This window comes from Triturus cristatus, chromosome 3_2, assembly GCF_964204655.1.
Source record: "Triturus cristatus chromosome 3_2, aTriCri1.1, whole genome shotgun sequence".
Lineage (NCBI taxonomy): Eukaryota > Metazoa > Chordata > Amphibia > Caudata > Salamandridae > Triturus > Triturus cristatus.
Window position 1 is genome coordinate 678,308,323 of NC_140584.1, and position 24,270 is coordinate 678,332,592.

Genomic DNA, 24,270 nt, shown 5'->3' on the forward strand with positions numbered 1-24,270 from the left:
CTCCACCTCCTTCCAGGCGGTATGTTCCAAGTCGTTTCCGAGCAGACAATCAACTGGCATGGCAGGGCTCACCGCTACTCTCAACAGGCCTGAGACTCCTCCCCGCTCAAAGGGAACTTGGGCCACGGGGTAATGACCCAGGCTATTGTCAGCCATTACAACTGGGTGGAATACTTCAGGAATTACCTGCTCTGGGGACACCAGCTAATGTCTTACCATCGTCATGGTGGCACCCGTGTCCCTCAGAGCCTCAACCTCATCCCCATTAACCAGGACCCTCTGCCAGTACTTGGCAGTATTCGAGGGTAACTGCGTCACTGGGACCATCTCTCTATCCCCCAGGGAAAATAGGGTCAAGCCTGTCCACTCACCCCCCTCATCTAGGGACAACTCCTCCACCAGCACTACACTAGCCACCCCGGGGCTCTTACCTCCTGTGGGGGCTGGGGTCCTTTGGCGACACTGGGGATCCCTCTTGTAGAGTCCAACCTCCCCGCACTCAAAGCACCGGACAGCTCTGGGCTGCTAACTCTTGTCAGGGTAAGTGGGTTTCTGGAATACAGATTGGGGTGGTGAACCTACCCCTTTCCCTTGCGGTCTATTTTGGGGGCCTTTAAAGAACTCCTTTTTATCTCCCTACTCTCTCTTCTGGGGAAAACCCTGTCCACCTTTCGGGGGGTCTCCCCCGGATCCCTTGTGGGATACCAGAGTGCTGACCCAGGTATCTGCCTCCTCTGCAAGCTCCCCGAGGATCGGTCAGCTTGCGGTCCACCAGGTGTTGGCGCAGCTCTGGAAAACTCTTATCAAGAAGGTGCTCCCTTAAAAACAGATTGTACAGCCCTTCATAGTCACTCACTTCGCTGCCACGCACCAAACCCTCTAATGCCTTGCGAGCATAATCAAAAACATTCACCCAGTTCGGTGTGGGGAGCTTATGGCTGTTGCGAAATCTCTGGAGATACTTCTTGGGAGCGAGGCCAAACTTTTTAAGTAGCGCCTCCTTCATGACAGGGTAATTTGTCTGATCTCCTTTGTCTAAAATCAAGAGTGTGTCCCTTTCCACCGTAGGTATGTACCTATACAGGCTACCCCCCCATTAACTCTCGGGCACCCCATGGGCTACCAAAGACACCTCATATGCCGCCAACCACTTATCTATGTCATCCCCTACACTGAAACTGGCCACCACCTCCTTAGCCAGGTAAAACTTAGGCTCTTGTGGAGCCTCAGCGGGTACGCTGCCACCATTCCTGTTGCCTTGCGCCCATATCTGCAATGCTCGGAGCTCCAATTCCTTCAGACTAAGCTCATGCGCAAGCTTCCTCTCTTCCATAGCTAGCCTCTTCTCTTCTCGCTCCTTCTCCATTTTAGCAAGCTCTAGCCTCAATTGCCTCTCCTCCCTCCTGTCCTCGTACTCCTCCACAGACACACTCCTCTCTGACACACTACTGCCTGCCCTGGAACGTCTCCCTGGCAACACATTCTCACTGGTGTCTACGTGCAGTAGGTCTAGCTCTCCTGGAGCATCCGGCTCCTCCTGTTCCTCATCCACTCTCCCTCCTGGGTGGGCCACTACCCATGCCCTCAAGGCTTTCTGAAGCTCCTCTCTCTTGGCGCCTCGTTTGACGGACACCCCCACCCCCTGACAGAACTCCCTCAGCGGCGCCACCGTATACATTTCTAGGTTGGCCAGCTCGAACTCCATCCTGACAGGTGGGGCCCCAGACAACTTAAGGAAAGAACACTAGGACATAGGCAACAGGTTTGACACAGGAGCCTGTACAATCAATCAGGCAGTGAAGGGCGAATTGTTAGGCTTGCGTTACCATAGGTGTCCTGTTGCGGCGCACACTGAATCACTGGAGGGTGCTGCTCAACCACAACAGTAGCACTGGGCTGCTGTTTAATCAACACAGCACTAACGTTAAATATATGTTAACTAAATGGACAAGCATTTATTAAAAGGATAATGCAGTTAAATAGATTAAGTGACTTTGGTGTCCTGCACTGATTAACTTTAGGAACACCTTCCTTTATAAAGACATATTGCAGCAAATATGTGATAAAGTCTCTTCAAAATTCAAAAGGTGTATTTCATTAACGTGCAGAACATTTCACCTTAGAAAATCAGATATCAATGCATTAATAAATATTTTTTGTAAACTGTTAGTTTACTATTGCCATTATTGTTAGGGTGTGGGGGAGGGATGTATGTTTCTGAATTCATGTTAGGCAAGTCAGTTATGTAAACCCTTTGGATGACAGGGGTTGCTATAATACATTAATCAAACACAGGAGAAGTTTTTGTACGGCACACATCCTGAAGTCATGCATTTCGAGGTTCTCTTAAATGTGGTAATGAATGAAAGGATGGAAAGTTATAAAACAACCGACCCCAGTGTCCGCTTCTGTTAACACAAATTGGCCATTTGCATGAAAACTCGCCTTCCCTAGGACAAACATGCAATACAACTATCCACACGGCGTATCAGTACTCCGTAATTCGATTTCAGCTGAAATTGTAACGGGGTACTGGAAATAATATTTATGCTGCTCCATGATATGAACAAACATGCCTTCCCAGTGTGTTCTTGTGTTTTGAGTGTCTGCCATTTAGTGCAGTATTATAACTCTACTTGTACTTTGTACGCTTTTGTAACATGCACACGTCACTTTTTCCTTTTGTAACGTATCGTTTACTACCTCTTGTATTTTGTTTGCTCTTGACACTTGCACAATTTTCACTATTGCCTCATGTAACTTAACGTTTGCTTTTGTAACATGCTCACTTGTAATTTTCTCCTCATGTATCAGTACTGTTCCTATTGTGAAGCGGTCTGACACCTTCGGGTAAAGTCCGCGCTATATAAAAACACATTAAATAAATAAATAAAAATAAAAACGTCTTTAGCAAAACGACCCGCAATGTGTACATTCTCTATATAAATGAAAGAACTATTTTACTACCTACTGTACCTCCAAGTTCCAGACCAGCTACCCACCGATTGTTTTCTGTACGGTGGCTTACACTATACAAACTTCCCGGAGTCCATGATACTAACACGTCTATATCCCGTGTCCCTCGTCTCTTTCAGCAATCTCAGTCTAAAGGGGGTTGGCCTTACAGTCCATTTTTTGTGTCATTGGCTCAGATGCGGGTCGATCTTACAGAAGTAATGAGAAGTGTCGTTGGCGCGTGTTCGCTATGGCTGGACCTTTGTAAATGCGCGTTCCGTCGGCGGTTGGTGTGGCGATGTAAAGCCACGCCTCTTGGCCGATGGTGCACCTTTGCCCTACGTTTAAGCCCAGTGCGAGCAGTGTTCTGCTGTGGTGTGTGGGTGCTGCAGTGCCGAACCATGAGCACGCTCCCCGCCATCAGACTGCCGGCTGTGCCGGGCTCTAACCCCCACAGGACCAACGAGTTACTGCTGCTACGAGGAACAACCCCTCACCATGTGGTTTACTTCCCCGGGGATGTGCAGGTAAGCTCGTGTAATGTGATGTAGGCAACGCTACACAGGTTTGAAGAGGGACGTAGCTGCAGAGGGCAGATTTTAGATATCGCGGATAAAGAATGATAGAGGCTCATGGAGTAAGATGTACCCTATCTGCAGAGACGAGCAGGGCTGCGCTCCTGCAAGGGGAGGGGTATCACCTGTCTATAGTAACCAATGTCTTTAATTCGTCTGTGTGTGTGGCGGTTTAAGAGTTCCTCCAGTGAATCGGTGTACAGGCAAGCACCTACACCCTTGGTGTCCTGAAGTGAGGTTGATAGAAGGGAAGGCTGTAAAATGTTGCAACACCCAAAGCTGGGTGTTCCAAAGCGAGAGAACTTTTGCCAGTGCTCGAAATGGAAATATACAATCGTAGGTACTCTTTGTCCAAGACTACCTTTTTGCTGCAGAGATGTGTGGGTAATCTCCCATAAAAAAGCATTGAACTAGTGCTGAGAAATACGGGTGCTATTCCTTCATAGGTAAAAAAGTGCATGTAACAAGTACCGGACAGTCCCTACGCATTGAAAGCACTGTTCTTCCTCTTGAGGTGTCATCACACAGGGAATGGGTGGGACTGGGTGGCGAGAAGGTGTTTTCCACATCCTACATTACCTCCTCGTCCTGTCTTCCTGTCCCATTCCTGAACAGTGAGCAGCTATTCTGCTCCCCAAAAACCTAATACCTAGCAGAGCTTTGTGTCATACCACATCCTGAGAATACTAAAGAAACCAAAAACAATCCCCACTAACAAACCCCAGGGAGGGAGGGAAGGGCTCAGGAATGGGACGGGAAGACCAGGACTCGGAGTAATGAATATTACCGGTGAATAACTGGGCATTACAGGTGGAGCTTGTAGCCAATAGTGACTGTAGGCATAGGCCACATTTAGTGGACAAGAGGCATTGCACCATGAACCTTGTAGAATCTCTCCACCCAACTGACTTACTAATGAAAGGTTAGCCTGTAACAGGAAACTATGCCTGTATATGTATTTCAATATGGGTGCAGCAATAATGCCTTCTTGGAATGTATTGTTTCACCTAAACCATGTGTGTTAGGAGCACTCACCTTGTTGGCAAAGTAGCAAATGTTTCAGTGACGCAACAGCATTTTTTCAAGATAAAATTTGCAACTGAGTAACCGGGCATGCATAATAAGAGGTACATTTTCGTTGAAATTTGTACATGTAGGTGTGTTCTGGTGCGTGCAACATTGTTTCAGTTTCTCACAAACTTTTCTATATAATTATAAAAAAAAACAGTAATCTGCTAATTTCCAGTAGCTTTTGGACCACGTTTGCAACAGCATTTAAATGTTAGATTCTTGAGCCTAATAATTTTAAATTAATTGTATTGCAAGCTGCATTTTCATTGGTGTATATTTAAGCAATCCTGGTGCATAATTTGGGGCCTGCATTGTGTTGGAAGTGTACCCCTGCACCCTGGATAATACCACTCTTCTCCACTTAAATCCAAAGGAGTACAGGTAGTCGGAGGTAAATCCGAGCAGGTTTCTCGGGAAAAACATGTCCGTTAAGGGAATGAACACTGAAACCATTCTCCTTTCATATTTATATTATATACAAGTCTGCGTGCAGCCTCCACTCCCACCCATAATCCATAGGAAATTTCCTTCCAGTTTTACATTAGAAAAAATAGCTAACCACACTACATTTTCAAGGGTAGTAATGTAAGGGAGACTTGCAGGGCTTGACTAACTGTAAATTGGATGGAAAAAGTGTGGTTTTCCATCTTAGAGAAGCACAAATGTTTAAAAGGGTGTAATTATTCTAGCGACCATTCAGTACTTTCCAAGGGCATGGAGAACAAAAAACTGCACAATTCAGCACGTACATGGAAAACTTCTCAGACAATGATGTACAAACTCAGCTATAAAAATGGCTGGACTCATGTTCATATCATACAACCTTTCCTCATTGTTGCAAAATTCCAAGGCTGTTGGATAGCTTTTTTTTTTTTTTTTTTTTTTTTTTGAAACCGTTTATTACAGAATCCAAAAGATATACAAAGATGGGCCTACAACCTTCAGGCCGGCCGCTAGCAAACAGTAAGAGCATATAATACAATCAGTAAACACACGCTGCGGCGTGAGAGAGGTCACAGGAGTTGAAAGAAGCGTTGGCAGCCACACCGTCCGGACCCCCACATGACGGTTTCATTTTTATATAAGAAACGAAAAACAAATCCACAAGGCAGCCAATAGTCAAAGCAACAGCATGAGCTCCCCTGGGGAGGACCCTACCGATCCACAGGAATAGCGGGGGGGGGGGGATAGGTCGGGACGGAGACAAAGTGAACTCAATGCCCAGAACCAGGGAGACAAGCAGACTAAGGAGACGGGGCCAGTGACAGATCAGGCGTCAGCAGCGGGGTACAAATTCCGCCACGGTAGGTGTTCCAGGGGCCCCACACTTTCACCCACTTCCCAGGCTTACCTCTCGCAACATACACTACCTTTTCCCGAAACATACACCAATCCATGTTGTCCTTCCACGCCGAGACCGTTGGCAACCTCTGGGAACCCCACAATTGCGCAATATCACGCTTGGCCACCATATATCCCAGAGTCACCCACCACGTCTGCGGCACTGAATAGTCGGTCGGCTCCCACACATTTAGCAGACATCTCCTCGCCTCGGGAAGCAGCGTCCCATGCGTGACCGCCTGCAACACCGCATGCACACCACGCCAGAATCGTGCCACCTCCGGGCATTCCCACAAAATATGGAGGAAGGTCCCCGAAGAACCACACCCACGCTTACACAACCCGTCCACGGCATAGCCCATACGCATCAGACCCTATGGAGTATCTTGAGCTGGACGAAGCGAAGGCGAGCCGGTATGGCCACCTCTTTCGGGGATGCCACCGCAGACACCCAGTCCTCGTCATCCAGCTCCAATCCATCAGCCCCCCACGCCTCACGAAGGCTAGTCAGCAGTCCCGAGCGATCATTGATGAGTTTTTTGTAAATTAATGAAATCGTGCCGTCCGGTACATGCCCATCTAGCACTCTTCTCTTCCAGAGGGGAGTACTCCGGGATGGAGGCAACATCCGGGAATACGGAGCACAGCGCGTGACGGACCTGTATATATCGAAAGTACTCCCTGTCCTGCAACTGGAATTCCGTCTGCAGCACCTCGAACGTTTTGAATCCCTCCCTCGTCCAGAGATCGCCCACCTTGCTGATGCCTATCATGCCCCACTTCTCAAAGCCCTTCGAGGTCCACAGGGAGCCCAGCCGCTCAGATGCATACAGTGGCGTCGCCCGGGTCAACCGATCCTTCCACCCCATCGCCAAGTTTGCCGCGTGCCACACCCGTACCGCGACCCGCGTAGGGCCCGTCAGACGTGCGTCGAGCGACCTAGAATAAAGCGCCCGACTATAGTCGCCACCCGGCAGTAACAGTTTATCTATTTCAAAGGCCGGGTTAAGAGCGGGCCCATAAAGGCCGTGGTTTATGGCAGCCAGCTGGGAGGCCCAGTAATACAGTTTGATGTCTGGGAGGGCGATTTCCCCCCCCCCCCCCCCCCCCCCCCCCCACCCCGTCGTACCACGGGAGCGCCAGCTTCGCATGGGCGATACGCGGCCTACCCTCCCAGAACAGGCGTCGCTGCAGACTCTCCACCTCGCGAAAGTAGCACGCCGGGACAACGTCCATCGTGTTCTGTAAAGCGTATAGGAAACGTGGCAGCGACATCATCTTAAACAATGCCGCACGGCCGAGTGGTGAGAGCGGCAAGCGCCTCCAACGCGCCACGTCATCCTTCAGGCGCTGGAGGGGGGGGGGAGCAAGTTCTGTTGATATCGGGCCTCAGCGTCCAGGGTAATGAAGATACCCAGGTACTTAAATCCCTGCGGAGCGATCTGGATAGGACAACCCCGCGGAAGGATAGGAGCCTCCCCGGAAAGGACATACACACAAGATTTAGCCTAGTTGATGACTAAGCCGGAATTGCGGCCAAATGAGTGCAAAACATCAACTAGTACAATCAGTGATTTACGCGGGGAAGCAAGGTATAAAAGAATATTGTCAGCGTAAAGAGATACGCGATCCTCATACTCGGGGGTCCATCGGAGACCACGGATAGAAGGGTGCCACCGCAGCCACTCCGCCAGGGGCTCCAAGGCAAGCGCGAAGAGGAGCGGTGATAACGGGCAGCCCTGCCGCGTGCCCCTGCCCAGCTCAAACGGAGCAGACACTCTACCGTTCACCGCCACCTGCGCCAGCGGTCCGGAGTACAACAATTTCACCCAACCAATGAATCCCGGGCCAAAACCAAACTTCGCCAGTGTCGCCCAAATATATGGCCACTCAAGCGTGTCGAACGCCATAGTGGCGTCCAGGGACGCCAAAATGGCCGGCTCTCGTATGAACGGGACCCGCGCGAGCACCCCATGCAAACGCCGCAGGTTGAGCGCAGTGTTGCGATGAGGGATAAAGCCGGACTGATCCTGGTGAATCAGATCGCACACCACGCCAACCAGCCGATTAGCCAGCACCTTGGCGAGAATTTTGGCTTCCGCATTCAGCAGCGAAATGGGCCTGTAGGACGTGACCCGATCCCGCGGCCTCCCCTCCTTATGAATAACCACGATAGTGGCCAGACGCTGGTCCAACGGGAGGGAACCCGCCGAGCGGGCCGCGAGGAACATAGCACGGAGATGCGGCGCCAGCGTATCCGGTCGTAGTTTATACAATTCGATGGGAAGGCCATTAGGACCCATGGCCTTGCCGGAGGCGACCGAGCGTATGGCGAGGGCAATCTCCTCAGATGTTGGGGTCGCGTCCAACAACACTTTATCCTCCTCCGAAAGGGAAGGTAGCGCAATGTCTTTAAGTAAAGCATGGGAGTCCTCTTCCGAGCGGGAAGATACCGGGGAGTACACCCCACGGAAATATTTTGCAAAGCAATCAACAATTTCTCCAGGGTCAGTGACACACACACCATCCAATTTCTCAATCGACGGGACAACTTGACTCGCTCTCTCCTTTTTATCCAGCCACGCAATTAGTTTACCCGCCTTATCACCCACATCATACAGTCTCCCCTGTTGCTCTCTACTGAGGCCCCTGGCTGCCTCCGTGACGAGGGCCCTGTAGTCCGCCTGCTTGAGTCGGAGAGTATGCAATTTGTCCTCCGTCACCCCACACTCCAAATCACCCTCCAACTCAGTTATCTCAGTTTCAACACGGGTCACCTCCTCCTGCTCGCGCCTCCGGGAATGGGAAATAAGGAATAGGGCCTCCCCCCGGAGTACCGTCTTAAACGCCTCCCACAGAGAGACCGCAGACGACACAGACCCCACATTGTCTTCAAAATATCGCTTAAGGGATTTAACCAAAACTGTGCGAATTGTGGGGTCACGCAGGTACCAGGGATTAATCGGGACCACCCTCCCCTCCCCCTCGGGACAATGTCGAAGTGCAACAGGAGCGGGGAGTGGTCTGAAATACCCCACGCCAAATGTCGTACCTCCCCAACCCTCCCAGCCTGTGCCGCTGGCATTAAGACATAATCAAGCCTCGAAAGACTGCCATGAGCCCCGGAATGAAAGGTGTACTGTATCTGCGTAGGGTGTTTCAACCGCCAACAATCCACCAGCCCCAAGGTGTCCAAGAGGCCGGACAACCACGCTTGGGCACGGGGGAGATCCCTAGGGGGGTGACGATCCTCAGTCCCGGAAACCACAGCATTAAAATCCCCCCCAACCACTAGAATCCCCTCCGGAAGGCCAAGGAGGAGGCGCCCCAGATCCGCAAAAGTAGTCGTTTGCAACCCTGGCGGGACATAAACAGAGACGAACAATCACTCTACCCTCCAATCTACCCACCAGAACCGTGTACCGTCCCCTGTCATCATGGAGCACCTCATCAACTTCCAACGGAAGCGAGGTCTTAGCCATAATGCCCACACCCCTCGAACCAGACGTGAAGCCCGAGTGGGCCATAAGGCGATAGCCCCGTCTGTTCATGGCACGAAAGGAGTTTCCAATGAGGTGTGTTTCCTGCAGAAAGACTATATCAGGTGAAATTCGCTTTAGGAACTGCAGGACCACCCCCTGTTTTATCCTGTCCCCCAGTCCGTTAACATTCCAGGACAAAAGACTCAGTCCCCTACCCCCCATCATAGCCGAATTCGATCAATCGCCCCCCAGAGAGCACTTTAGGAATAGCACAACAATACTTTTGCCTTGTGGTACAAATAAACAATACCCAACCCCAGCCCAGACAGCCCCCCCAACTTGCAGTGTGCCTGTCGCCCCTATGTAATTTAAACTACTAAGACCCCCTAGAGGAGGAAGGAGAACCCCCTCGAGACCCCGCACAACCTCCAATGGAGGGGAGACAAGACACAACAGACAAAAGACCCTAAGCTTGGCCAAAAGTGGCATCATCCGGAGTGAGCCCCCGTGTCAGTACCTCAGACCCGGTCCGGTGGGCACTCTCCTCCCGCCGCCCCCCCCCCCCCCCCCCCCATCATCCCGACCATGACCCCCAGACAAAGTGTCCAGCCAGTCCCCGGCCGTTTCAGGACGGTCAAAAAAGTGAGTGCAACCATCCACCTCCACCCACAGCCTGGCCGGGAAGAGCATGGCGTACTTTAAGTTCATGCCTCGAAGCCGCCGCTTGACGCCCAGGAAACTCAGTCTCTGCTTCTGGACCGCCTGGGTGAAATCGGGATAAAAGTTCACCTCCATGTTCTCCAGCTTAATCGGCCCTTGCAGTCTGCAGGCTTGCAAAATCGCATCCCTGTCCCGAAAGTTTTAAATACGGGCAATAAGAGGCCGCGGAGGGGCTCCGACCTTTGGTCTGCCTCCGGGAACTCTATGGGCCCTCTCCACAGCAAAGAATTTACTCAGTCCTCGAGGCTGGAGATGGGTAGTGATCAGGTCCTCCACAAAGAGATCCGCCGCCGACTCCTCCCGTCCCTCGGGTACTCCGATGATACGGATATTATTCCTCCGGGCCCGGCTCTCGGAGTCCTCCAGGCGCCGATCCATGAGCGCACTTGCCTGACGGAGCCGGTGCACCTCCGTTTGAAGGGCAGCCACCTGAGGCCCGACGCGGTGTGGGCCAAAGAGTCGACCCGGTCATTAGTCTTGGAGAGATCAGCTCTCACAAGGTTGACATCAATGAGGACCGCGTCGAGTTTGTGTGCCAAAGTGTCGAATTGCTGGCCCACTGAGGCCTTCATCTCAGCAATGGCGCCCATGACGTCTTGCAAAGTCAGATCCGTAGGCAAATCCGGGGCATCCGGGGGGCACTCGGAGGACTTGTGCGATCCGCCGGGAGACCCCTTCGGAAGGGTGTAGCGGTCCATGATGTTGGCCTGATGTGCGGTGCCACGCCGGGTCGACTTGGCCTTCAACCGATCCCCATCCTGCTTCGTTGCCATCGTCGCGTGCCTCGCACTCGCACTCGCACCAGCCACGCAGTGGAGAGCAAGCAATCAAGGCCGGGAGCCCCGGGGGCCACCCCAGGACGGCAGAGCGGGCCACCGCAGGCAGGCAGGCAGGCAGGGTCTCCCAGCGAGGCCACCCCAACACAAAGAAGCGCCGTGATCCCACTTGCGATAATGGCAAGGGGACTCAAAAGTGAAAGTGTGGGGTACGCGACTCGCCAGGCCCAGCCCGCCGTTGTTGTTCACTTCGCCACTGGGTCGCCCCCAAACTCGAATCCGTGGTCAGGAGAGAAGTAGGCCGCAAACTTCAATCGGTTCTCACTCCGGCACCCGGGGTCCGATTCGAGAACGGAAAACGGGTACCGTCTCGGCTCAGGCTCACCGACACAGTCCCCTCAACCGATGCAGGATGAAGACAGGATAAACGTAGGAGGTTGCGGAGGTCCTCGGGAGCCTCGCACCTACGCGGCCATCTTGGTTGCGCGCTAGGCTCCTCCCCTCTGTTGTATAGCTCTTAATGTATTTTGAGTATGAGTGATACTCCTGTTGTGAAGTTTTACACCTTAGAATTAGCAGGGCTTTTGTAAATCAAAAAGAGGAAAACAACGCTCCTATTTTCTCACAATGCTGTGAGACGAGATACTGCTCTTTATTTATACATGCACTACAAATAAACAGCAGAGCAAGTTGCCAGCTTTTGTCTATTTTCTATTTGTTTTTTTTTGTTTTTTTTAAAGCAGTTGGTCATTCAATCTGAGTACCTTGGTTTCACAACCAACGTGTCGAATATCTTTAGCTTTTCGTGGATTCACCAATCTATCCCAGAAGATGGGTAGAGACATATGACAACATAAAACGCTACCCTTTTTGTTGCATTGTAGATCATAAGTCTAGGTCTCTGCTAATCTTTATTCTTGGTGAATTTGTTTTTAAATCTAATAACCTACACAGAGTTTTGTATGCTAAATTGAAGCTTTTAGGAGAGTCTGTTGTCTTATGAATTTTTGATTGGGCGATCATTTGCTAATGCCTTTGTTGCACCAGGATGCAGTGTAAGGAGAGCACATCCCTGCTTGTGCAACATTTTGCCATGCTAGGCTAGGGTGGGAGTAACTTTATGGCAGCACCAAAATATTTTTTTTGTTGCTTATGCTCCTGCAGTTTTTAGTGCTCGCCTAGCGTGGCAGCGCATGCGCTGCTCGCTCGGCAAGATTTATTGTTAAGGAGGACTTTCAGAAGAGGGCTTGAAGCCCCGCCCCTCCATTGGCTGGCGTCCCCGTTCATGCTAAACTCTGGACTGCCATTGGAGATGAGGGTTTTGGGTTCCGCCCTTTCACCTCCGAGCCATACTGGGTGGCCTGCTTTCCTGATGTCGCAAAGTACTTTCTAATCTTTATGGGGCCATGTGTTTCTAATTATAAACACATGGCCCCATAAAGACAAGAGATCAATGCCACTTTCACTGCTTATGAGGTAACCTCAAGGAGACTCGTTATAGTTCTTTCAGTCTCATCATTTCAGAACAAAAGCATTTTCAATGTTATATACAAGGAAGCCATAGCGGTTACTGATTTATCTTACACAAACAACAACCATTGGCAAAGCCAATAGCCCTGCCTTGCTGTAGGTGTAATGTTTACTTGCTTTATAAGTATTATATATCTGTATGCAATGACAGAAGCAGCAAAATACAAGTTGTCGTACACGACCACCAGCAAGGCTCCGTTTAATGGCGCTGTGCGTCTTAATCTACACATCTGTCCAGCTGCAGGGTTGACTGTGGCATTACAACCAGATCTGCAGAATTTCGAATTTGAGAACCATGATTAAATCTTGGCGTGCTCAAAATCCTGTGATTCTGGGCACATCACTTCACCCGGTGCCTCAGAACGTGAATGTGATCTTGTGTAATTTAACCGGTGCTCATGCACAGTGATCCAATATCTTTGTGTGGAGTTTGTGCTATATAAAACTGCAATAAACGCACTCAGTCATGGTTTTACATTTGTTTTCATCTTGTTGTTTGGCCTGCTGGGGTTGCCTTCCGTCCTGGCTAATCTTGCTTGTAGTAGAGTGCGCAGAGCTCTGGGCCGCTGTGTGAACTGACCTGCACCAAAACTGACTCGGTGTCGCCGTTAGTTGTCCTAGTCCCCCACAGATGCAGGGGCACAGCCGGCTAGGGCACGCTTTTACTGCCAGTGTTGTGTGTGCTGCGTGATCACGAGTGTCAGGAGCTGTGGTCCTTACTGGGTTCCATCCTCCTACAGGTGAGAGCCAGGGCTTTAAGTGGGCCGGGTCCTGCCGGAGCTCTGCACTGGCAGTTCTATAAAGCAGTTACCAAACCGGATCTCTATCGGGCTCTCCATTTTTGCCCTCTGGGTGAAAAAAATCTTACCTCTGCAGCAATGCCACTCGTCACTGCTTTTGAGGTAACTTCAAGGAGACTCGTTATAGTTCTTTCAGTCTCATCATTTCAGAACAGAAGTATTTTCAATGTTGTATACAAGGAAGCCGTAGGTGTTATGTTACTTGCTTTATCAGTATTGTATATTTGTATGCAATGACAGAAGCAGCAAAATACAAGTTGTCGTACACGACCACCAGCAAGGCTCCGTTTAATGGCGCTGTGCGTCTTCATCTCCATGTCTGTCCAGCTGGAGGGTTGACTGTAGCGTTATAACCAGAACTGCAGAATTTTGCATTTGAGAACAATGATTGAATCTCGGCGTGCTCAAAATCCTGTGATTCTGGGCATATCATTTCTCCCCGTGCCTCAAAACATGAATGTGATCTTGTGTAATTTAACCAGTGCTCATGCACAGTGATCCAATATCTTTGTGTGGAGTTTGCGCTATATAAAACTCTATAAACGCTACTCCATCATGGTTTTACATTTGTTTTCATCTTGTTACTTAGAGGAGTCGAGCGAAATGCTGCACATGGGCGGCTTGCTGTGCCACTTCTTTTCAATCTCCTAGTACTTGTGCTGGCTCCTCGGGCATCTCTCACGGCCCCAGCTGCACGGAAAACCTATTGTGTGCCTGCGCAAGTAGCCACTCTTCCTCACACTTTTCAGGTTACTGCTGCTGCCCTTTGACTCCAGGAAGCACTTCAGCTGCATGCTGCAAATCCTCGCTGCCCCCGCTACCACACTGCCGGGGTCTTTCATGGTGCACTCGTGTGTTCCCCCGACGAGGCTAACAGAGGGCACCTTGGCCCCAGCACTGCAGCGGTTTGTATTCCTTGAAATCGTTTGCCTCGAGGTTAACTGCAAACGTGAAGCACTCTTCAAAATTTCAGCACGCTGTTTATTTGCAGTCTGCACCCATTATTGTGTGCCACTGTGGTTGTGCAAATTAACAAAGCAGTGCTTTCTTTCAGCTACATAAATAAAAACATTACAATTTTTGAAACGCAACGGTCACTTTATTTTCAGGTGCCATTTACGGGTGCTATTTGTTGTACATGTTTTGTGTTTAACGCACTATTTATTTATAGCCTGTAAGATTTATTGCCCAATGTTTCTAATTTTTGTGCTGGAATGAGGGGGAAAATGACTTAATTGGCGTTGGTTCAACCCAGATGCGCAGCGGCAGGGCTGTTTCAGAGGTCTCCCTTCTGTTGCTCTCCCCTCCCCCTCTGCCCCCTCCCCCTCTGCCCATCTGTGCTTTTATGGCACTCTCGCCAGTGTGCCTCTCTGCTCCGTGCACTTCCTCCACATGACAGACCTGGCATGCTGTCCTGCTCCTCTTTATTCTTTCTGCTCTGCCACACTTTCCACACACAACAGCTATTTATTTACGCACATGAGCGCCTGCCGAGCTGGGCCTTTTTGCTATGTAGGTGTCACGTTTCGGCATAGGTAGTGGGAAAAGACGCGTGTGAATGTTCGTATGAATGTTGCCCTTGTCCAAAACTACCTCTCCCGTGACACAGGCCTCGGAAGCATATATAAGCACCTCCCTTCCCTTTGCACGGTGCTTGTCAATTGCGATTCTCTTATTACCATGACCAGAGAATCTGAATTTCATTAAAGACACGGAGGCTGACATTATGCATTATCCTTTAATGCAACTTCAAGTACAGCCGCCACTTAATAGTTGCATCATAAAGAAAACATCTAGAACAAAGTGTATCCAGGCAACGGCAGCACAAGGATCAGCCTCTCTTTTAAATGCATTAAAAAACAAGAAAGAAGAAGAAAAGTTCCTCCGTGGCAACGAAATCCAGAAGCTGGCGACATCACGAAAGGTCATTCCATGGAACAGAGTAGGGCGGTAACTGCCGCTACGATGGAAGGCGAAGAAAAAATCCATTCAAGACGAATTATCTGAAAAGGTAAATAAAATTAGGAAAGGTACTTATCACCCTATGAAGGGGAAGAAACAACGGAGGTTAAAGATAGCATAAATCACTAAAGGCAATAACAGTCAAAATTGTTAAACAAGGTTAGAGATGGCATAAACCACAAAAGGCAATAGTAGTCAGAATTGATAAACGAATGAGTAATATAATAAAACAAGGCATTACAAAATGCAGGTAAAGAAAAGGCTAAAATCCACTCCGGGAAGGGAGAGGTGGGATAATGTCAGCCTCCGTGTCTTTAATGAAATCCAGATTCTCTGGTCATGGTAATAGGAGAATCGCAATTTCATTACAAGACCGGAGGCTGCCATTATGCATGTTGGTAGTCAGAAAGAATTGACATGTGCTCGACAGGTTTGCAGTAATGTCTTGTAAAGGAGCTTGACCAATCGGCTGCTTTGAGGATGTCGTCTAATTTTGCTCCTTTCCAAAAGGACTGACTAGCCATAGCTCCCCTTAAGGAATGTGCTTGAAATCTAGACAGATCGATGCCTGCCAATTGCATAGCTAATTTAACCCATCTAGCTATAGTAGAAGAAGAAACAGGTTTGAAGGGTCTAACGAATGAAAGTAGGAGTTGGGTCACTCCAGTAGTGCGAAGAGGGTTAGTTCTTAAGTCATATTCTCTCATTCAGTCAACCACACAACTTCTTACAAGAGTCAAACCTAGGATAAAAAATCATATCAGACATTGTTTTAGTTCTTCTAAGAATATTGAATCTGACGCCGAAAGCATCATAGGATCTGTTGGATACCTCTAAGGCTTTAACATCCGAGACCCTACGTCAGGAAATAAGACCACGGAGGGAAGCTAGTTTGATCGAGAGAAATTTGTTGCTTAACAAATTATTATCCGGCCATTTACAAAAAAGGTCAAGAAGCAGTCTTGCGTCCCAAAGCGAGTCATATTTAGGTTTTGGAGGCCTCTTAAGTCTGATACTTTTCATCACTCTACAAATGATCGGGTTTTTGCCAATAGAACGACCATTAAGGAGGGAATGACCAGCGGAAATGGCCGACCTATAACAGTTAATGGATCTGTAGGAAAGACCTCTCTCAAACTGTTCAACAAAAAAATTGGTTACAGGCACAATAGGGGCCTCCACGGAATCCAGGTTCCTTTTCTTGCACCAACGAACCCATCTTTTCCAGATTCCGTTGTACCTAGAGTGGGTACCGGGGGCCCAGGATTCCTGGAGGAGAGAAGAAGCCTGCGCCGAAAGTCCAGTGATTTCGTTGGCTCGCCTGACACTTTCCAGGCAAGAAGGTTCAAAGTCCCATTCCGAACAAGGGGGTGATCAAAATCGTTTCTGTCCTTTAGGAGGTCCGGAGCAGCTGGAAGTAGAAAGGGTTTTTCGTAAGCTAATTCCAATGTTGACGGGAACCAAGCTTGGGACGGCCAAAACGGCGTCACCAGGACTATTGAAGACCGTCCTGTCCTCAATTTCTGGAGGACACGTTGGATCATTGCAAAGGGGGGAAAGGCATATCCCCGAAGGTTCTCCCAGTGTTGGAGAAAGGCGTTCACTGCTAGAGCCCCCGGGTCTGGAAGCCAGCTGAAATAACTTGGAAGTTGTGTTGAGTCTGCTTGCGAAGAGGTCTATTTCTAGTGGACCCCAAATAAGGTCTAGATTGTTGAAAATCATTGGATTTAATTTCCAATTGGTGTGATTTACGAGGAACCTTGAATTCCAATCCGCACAGACATTTTTTAGGCCGGGCAGGTATTCTGCTTTTAGAGAAATTTGGTGTTTCAAACAAAACATCCATATCTCTTTGGCCAGGTTGGAGAGGTCCGGAGACCTTGTCCCTCCAAGGCGATTTATATAAGCAACTGCTGATATGTTGTCCATTTTGAGGAGGACTGACTTCCCTTGAAGGGATTCCCTGAAGCTCATTAGGGCATAGAGTCCGGCGGTAAGCTCCAGGAAGTTTATATGGTGGCAACTCTCCGAATAAGACCATGAACCCCCGGTGCTCTGGTTTTGAAAACAGGCACCCCAGCCATGAAGGCTTGCATCCGATTCCAGAATCGGGTCCGGTGAAGTCCCAAAAATGGCCTTCCCGTTCCATGCATCCAAATTCTCCAGCCACCAAGAGAGTTCCTCCTTGGCCTCTGGGACCAGATGAATTTGGTCTCCGTACCAAAGTCCGGAACGTAGGGCACTCCTTTTGAGTCTCTGGAGAGCTCGGTAATGAAGTGGGCCAGGAAGGATGGCTTGGATAGATGATGAGAGGAGGCCCAGTAGTCTGGCTAGCTCCCGCAGGGTTAGGAGGTCTGACTTTAGGACGTGGCGTATTTCCTTGCGAATCTTGGATATCTTCTTCCGAGGCAGTAAAAGCATGGACTTCACGGTGTCTACCGTGAAGCCAAGGAATTCTAGAGATCTGGAAGGAGTCATGATGGACTTCTCCCTGTTTATAATAAACCCTGTGCTTTCTATCAAATCCACAGTAGATTTTAAATCCTTCAGGATCTGGGAGTTGTCTTGGGACTTGATGAGAATGTCGTCTAGATAGATTATGAGGCGGACACCTCTTTCCCGAAGGACCGTGGTAATTGCCTTCATGACTTTGGTGAAACACCACGGGGCTGAAGATAGGCCGAAGGGAAGAGCTTGGAACTGGTATAGATGTTTGTTCCAAACAAATTGAAGAAAGGGCTGGGATTCCTCTGCCATAGGAATGGTGAAGTAGGCGTCTTTCAGATCTAATTTGACTAGCCAGTCCCCTTCTAAAAGCATGTCCTTGAGGAGATGGATACCTTCCATCTTGAATTGATTGTAAGAGACATACCTGTTCAGGTCCCTTAGATTCATTACAGGTCTCCACCCTTTGTCTTTCTTTTCTACGAGGAAGATATTGCTTATGAAATTCATGCAAACTCAAGGAACTTCTCGAATTGCACCTTTCGTTAACATAGAAGTTACTTCCTCCTCGACGATGGAATGTTGTTCTCGAGTTAAGTTTAATGTTAGAGGAGCTGAGGTCTGGAAGGGTTTCTCTGTGAAATCTATTCTGAAACCTTGAACTGTCTCTAAAACCCAAGGGTCGTGTGTAATTTGCTCCCAAACGTGGATGAAAAACCTTAGGCGACCCCCTACTTTTTGAGTTCAAGAGGAAGAGAGAAGAGAAAGAGTACTCACTTGTTGAATTTTGACTGGAGATGCCTCTCGACCTGAAGTTTCTTGAACGGAAGGAACGACCTCGTTGAGGGAAGAATGAGGAGTTGTGTTGGTAACCTCGTCCAAAACCTCTTGATCTCGAAAAGGGTCTTTGAAAGAAGCGGCCGGCAGAACGACCCCTTCTGCCGGCCCTTGCAAAAACATTAGGGTTAAAAACTGCGCATGTTGGCTTGCGCCCTGTCCAGAGCTGTAAAGGTAGCTACGTACTTCCCCAGGTCTTTGATCATATCCTCACCAAATAACAATCCATTTGGGTTAGAGGAAGATTCTTTCTCCGCCATATCACAGAGTTTAGGGTCAATTTTAGAAAGGACTATTTTCCTCCTCTCAGTATTGAGGGATGCATTGGCATTACCCAAGAGAATAAGTGCCCTCTGACTCCATCCCCGTAGGAGGTCAATATTAGGTTGAGTACCTTTGATATAGCTTTCTTCGATAAGGTCAATCATACGGCCTAAGGGGCCGAGCATGTCAAGCATGCGATCTTGGCAAGTTTTGAGGGAGCGTTCAAACCCTTTCCTAGGGTCTCTGCCCAATTTAAATAAGAATTTAATTAGCTCTGGGTCTAGGTTGGGAGTAAGGCAAAATTTGTCTTGGATGACAGGGCGTGGGCATTCTGCCCTAAGAATATTTCTTGCCTCTGTTTCTAAAGGGTGCTTGATCCAAGTCTTAATAAATTTGGCTACATGATTTTGGGGCCACCACTGAGAGCTTCTAGGGTGTTGAATGTTGTCGTGGGAAAACATTTCCCCACCGAGGGGATCAAGAATAACTTTTTTAGAAGAGGAGGGGAGTTCTTCTTCAGAGAAATTGGGGTCAAAATCATCCTCCGTTTGATCCAGATCCAGTATATACTCGTCAAGTGACTCGTTAGAGGGTACGCTAGGCAAGAGAAGGGTTGCATTGCCATTAGGGTATTGTGAGCCGCTTAGGGCATCCCAGTGAGGAGTGTCATTATAGGCACATCGTATTTTTGGGGCGCTTAGGCCACCCGTAGCATTTGAGGAGCTTAGTCCTCCTTCAGGTTTTGAGGCGCGTGGTCCTCCCAATATAAATGAGGTACTTTGACCTCCCAAACTTCCCTCATTATTTAAGTTGTTGCATTTTTTGGTTGTTTTACCCCCAACATTAGATGGTTAGTTGGACTGCGCTCTGAGGAGTGCGGGGGGGTCTCTTACCTGCAACAATCTTATCAATAGTCTCCCTCATGCAGGAATGGATCTCTTTATGGATCATTTTTTTGATAAGATCTTCCTTGTTAGAGGGAGCGGGTGTAATTGTCTGAGGGTCATCGGAATCAGACATTCCCCCCCCCCCTTTCCTTTTTTTTTGTTTTTTTGTTTTTTTTGGTCACTTGGAATGGAGTAAAATAAAGGTAAACGGTTTAAGTAGTTGTAATGTTGTAGGATGAGAGAGAAAGTAGGCAAAACGAAGCTGCCAACTGTCGATTAGTAGCTGTTGCAGGCAGTTGCTAGGAAACAGCATTGTGAGGGGGGTCGTTGCTAGCGACTTTCCTCTAACGAGAGAGCAACGAGACGAACGCGTTGCCTCTCGCTTCTCTATCCATTTTTTTTTTTTTTTATTCAGCCCATGGGAGACACGGTAAAGGAGTGTGCGAGGAGAAGGTGTTGCACGTCCTGCAGCTTGGACGTTGCAGCTGCGGGAATCGACTTCACGAAGCCAAGGAAGAAAAAGGCTGCAGCGAGCGATATACGGAGCCGGCTGCAGTGAGCGAGGTACGGAGCCAGGAACAAAGTTGAGAGGTAACGTCACCGGGGAGGCAGAGGCGACATGAGAGGTGGAAGGGGGGAGCGTAACTCCACGAGCGCTCCACGAAGACCTAAGCACACACTTAAGATACCTTAACACGGCACGAGAAGAGTCTCGTACACAACACTAGTGGACCGACTCAGCACACAATTACGACAAAGGAGCGTATGTATCAGAATAATAAAAAGCGATAATGGCAAAACATGCTCAATAAATTATACTCCACCTTATAAGGAGTAATAGGCAAGTAATAACAAATAGATAAGCAACAGAAATGTAAACAGATAGTAAAACGTAATATAAATAATCAAAAAGGCTAGGAAGGATAGGAGATCTGAGAAAGACCACTTATCTGACTTGAAGCCGCATTGATCCTTGTGCTGCCGTTGCCAGGATACACTTTGTTCTAGATGTTTTCTTTATGATGTAACTATTAAGTGGCGGCTGTACTTGAAGTTGCATTAAAGGATAATGCATAATGTCAGCCTCCGGTCTTGTAATGAAATCAAAGCTCCCGAGCATTCCCTTGATGCACCGCTCGTCTCCGTCCCCCTGTTGACGAACGCTACTTCCCGTTTGGTACGGCTGGACTTTTCCTTACAGCGCTGGGGCGCGCTCCATGAGTAGGCGTCACTTGACTTTGCCGCCATCTATTCTCGAACGCACGAAACCGTGCGAAGGACCCGGACCCGCTGCAGCTCAGCCCTCGCGCTGAAGTGCGCCGTGAACACCGCTCCCTTCCCGGTCTATGGGTGTGAGTCCTCCGTGGTACTCCCCAAGAACCGGCAACAGCATCTCTCTTCACGAGCGACGGCTCGTCGGCGAGCCGCTTGAAAGGCTTGGATCCCGTGACCCGTTTTTTCTTTCTTTCGTTTTCTTGACTACGCAGAGTGGCTGGACACGGTGGCATTGTGCTTCGGTGAAGGCTCTCTCCAAGGATTTGCCTTTCTGGACTTCGGAGCCGTTCTTCCAGGACGCAGTGTCGGAGTACTCCGTGACAGCCATCCTTCAGCTAAGTACTTTCTTTCGTTTGAAGTTACAGAGATACTGACGTGCTGCAGAAAGCACAGTCAGGACAAGTGTCTATTGTTAGCATCTTGAGGTGTCTACGTTCATCCTCAGTTATCACAAGTCTATGACCTGGGTTGATCGCAGTTACCTGTCCCGTAAGTGACCTGCCAAAAGGTATACATATGTATATGTGTCATTCCCCCTGCTTGCCAATTAAGTCCTTCTGTATGACTGTATTTCTTTCTCTGCAGGGAACACGGGGTTAGATAGCAAGGGATCCCGACGACTACTGAGGGTCGCTTCATCAGCCCCATTCTGGAGTGTGACTTTGTAGCTGCACCTTTTTCTACTTTAATTTGTCCTTTTTTTCCCTTTCCCCTCTACGGAGTCGTTCCTTGAGGGGTGTTCGGAACCTCGGGGGCGTTTCCGTGGTGGGGGACGGGGTTAACTGGCACCATCCATCGTTCCTGCTGCATCCGGAGTGGCAGGTTAGTGGGATACCTGTCTACCGCCTGACAGAAGGTGGCTCTTTTCCATAAATGAGCTCCCTGCCGAGATTTATGGCTGCGTCTGCTACTCCACCCTCCTACAGTGAGCCATTAGACTTCACATGTAATGTCACCAGGGCAGTGTCATAAACCCAGCACACTAGCAGATCAAGACTTTGTATTTAAATTACTGTGCACTTTTTATGTCTGAGTTCTAATCCTAGAAACCTGTTTAGAGTTTGCATTTTTAAACATTTGAAATGCTGCTGAAGCTGTATTCATTAAATCTGCATCCGCCACCTAAATTATGTTGGAAAAGTTATTTATTTTCCAAGGCATGGTTTAAAGTGCTGCATCTAAATTGTAATATCACCTGAAACCCTTAATTTAAGTACTCTTTCAGGCAGCATCTCCAGGATCTGTGTTTATTTATTTTTGGGAAATGTTGTGGCGGTTTCAGTCTGGTAACTTTGCATCCAACAACTTACTAAGGCTAAAACAGGCCCTGCAAACACATATAATTTTGACAGTCCTCCTGCAGCTGTTTTTACTGTTATTCATAAAGGATAATAAAGCACATTCAATATAGCCTTTGCATACGTGCACATTAATCATTGCCACTTAATTATACTCTACTAAATACCAGATAAATACATCCCACATAAAACCACTTTGCCACATAGCAACCATCCATACAAATACACTCCACACCATGCCACATAATTCCCATCTGCATAATTCCACTCAAAATACCACACAGTTCTTCGCCACGCAATTCAGCTACACACATTTCCATTCTGCACCACATAATTCAACAACAAACCACATAATTAAAATCTGCATTCTTACACAACAAATGCATCCAATCCATACCTCAAAATTCAACATCATGTCACACAATTCAACAGCTCACCACATAATTAAATTCCACTACATACCATGCCACAAGACAACATACCAATACACATATTTACACTCCATAACACTCAATCCCATTCTACATAATTCCAGCTAATTTAATACCACACAATTACTATCCACATAATTCCACTACACAAATACACACACACACGCGCTATTACACCCCACACAATTCCACAACTGACCAGTTCAATCCAATCCATATAATTAAACTCCACACTGCATACATCCAATCCATAAACAAAATACATTGTTATTTACACCACCATTAACTCCAACTTTCACTAATGGGAGACCAATTGCATTGCAAATGCTTGTGTTATTGTACTTTGTGGCAGATCTGCTCCACTGTATCTCTTGGTGCTCTACAAAAAAAATTGGTGATGGAAGAGTAAATTGTATTTTTCTTAACAACTTTTTAATTGAAAAGTTCTTCTCTTTAATTTCCTGTTTTCCCATAGTGGAAAAAAAAAGCATTTGCAATGCAATATGTCTCGCATTTCACGAGTTTGAGCTATTGGCAAGTGGGCTGCTGGATGCTGTTGGCGTAGGAGTGGTTGATCATAAGAACTTGCAGGAGACACATGTGAACTCTCATTCAACGTTGTGTGGTGCAGTGTGGCAGCAGTGCAGTGAGCGGCAGCCCGGCCTGAAAGCACAGAGGAGTGCAGCACGGTAGCGGGGCTTGGGACAGAACCAGGGTCCCTAGTGCTGGACACGGTGCAGGTGCAGATAGGCGCAGCTGTGCCTGCAGCACGCATCCTTTCATCATCCGTTTTGCAGCTGCCATTAAGTAATTTGTGGGAAAGAGGAGGAGTGCAGGGTGCCGTGGGCGGGAAACGAAAACCAGTTATGTCACTCCCTGTACGATGGATGATCGGAAATCCAGTGATGTCCCTTTCAGTGCAGATGGTTGATAGGAAATTAAGTTGTCTTTGTAGGTTACTTCTACTACCTAGATATAAGCCCTCCTTTATTCCCCATGCTTGCAGTGCAATACAGCAGGTTAACCCCTTCGCTGCCAGGCCTTTTCCCCTCCTGTGCTACGCCCTTTTTTGGCTATTTGGGGTAGTGCGCGCTGAGGCCCCTGTAACTTTTTGACCACATAAGGTATCCACGCTTAATTTGCGTCCTTTTCTTCCAACATCATGGGGATTCTGAAGGTACTCAGGGTTTGTGGATCCCCCTGGAGGGGTCACAGAAATGAGCCAAAATACAGCAAAATTTAGTTTTTGTTTTTTTTTGGGAAAATGGGAAAAACGGGCTGCAAATGAAAGCTTCTGAGTTTTCCCTGCAAGTGTTATCAAAAAAGGGTTTGTGGGGCTGAAATCACCATTTTCCCAGCTTTTAGGGGATACCAGACTTTTGTCAGAAACCCAAACGTTTTTACACAGTTTTGGCATTTTTCTGGGACATAGCCTATTTTTGCTATTTTTTGTCCTTTCGACCTCCTTCCAGTTAATGGTAGAAATGGGTACAAAAGCAATAATGGATCCTGGAAAGCTATACATTTTAGAGAAGTAGACAAAATTCAGAATTCAGCAAGGGGTCATTTGTGTAGATCCATCAAGGTTTTTTTTATAGAAACTAACAGTTAAATATAGGAT

General features: G+C 48.2%; 2 protein-coding genes across 8 annotated transcripts in view; one reads left to right on the top strand and one right to left on the bottom strand.

The window, feature by feature from the left end:
• Positions 1-3,119, bottom strand: part of FTCDNL1 (formiminotransferase cyclodeaminase N-terminal like) — a 277,966-nt gene extending 274,847 nt beyond the window's left edge. Inside the window, exon 1 of one of the 7 annotated variants that reach the window (XM_085648680.1) lies at positions 2,977-3,119. The gene's annotated coding sequence lies outside the window, so the exon portion shown is untranslated. Of the gene's footprint in view, positions 1-2,967 lie in introns of all 7 variants that reach the window. The other 6 variants (XM_085648682.1, XM_085648681.1, XM_085648683.1 and 3 more) reach the window with 6 other exon arrangements.
• Positions 3,120-3,282: 163 nt separating this feature from the next.
• C3_2H2orf69 (chromosome 3_2 C2orf69 homolog) overlaps positions 3,283-24,270 on the top strand; it is a 49,510-nt gene continuing 28,522 nt past the window's right edge. The window contains exon 1 of the mRNA XM_085648678.1: positions 3,283-3,482. Within this exon, the coding sequence (XP_085504804.1) occupies positions 3,357-3,482 (126 nt within the window). The 5' untranslated portion in view covers positions 3,283-3,356. The remainder of the gene's footprint in view (positions 3,483-24,270) is intronic.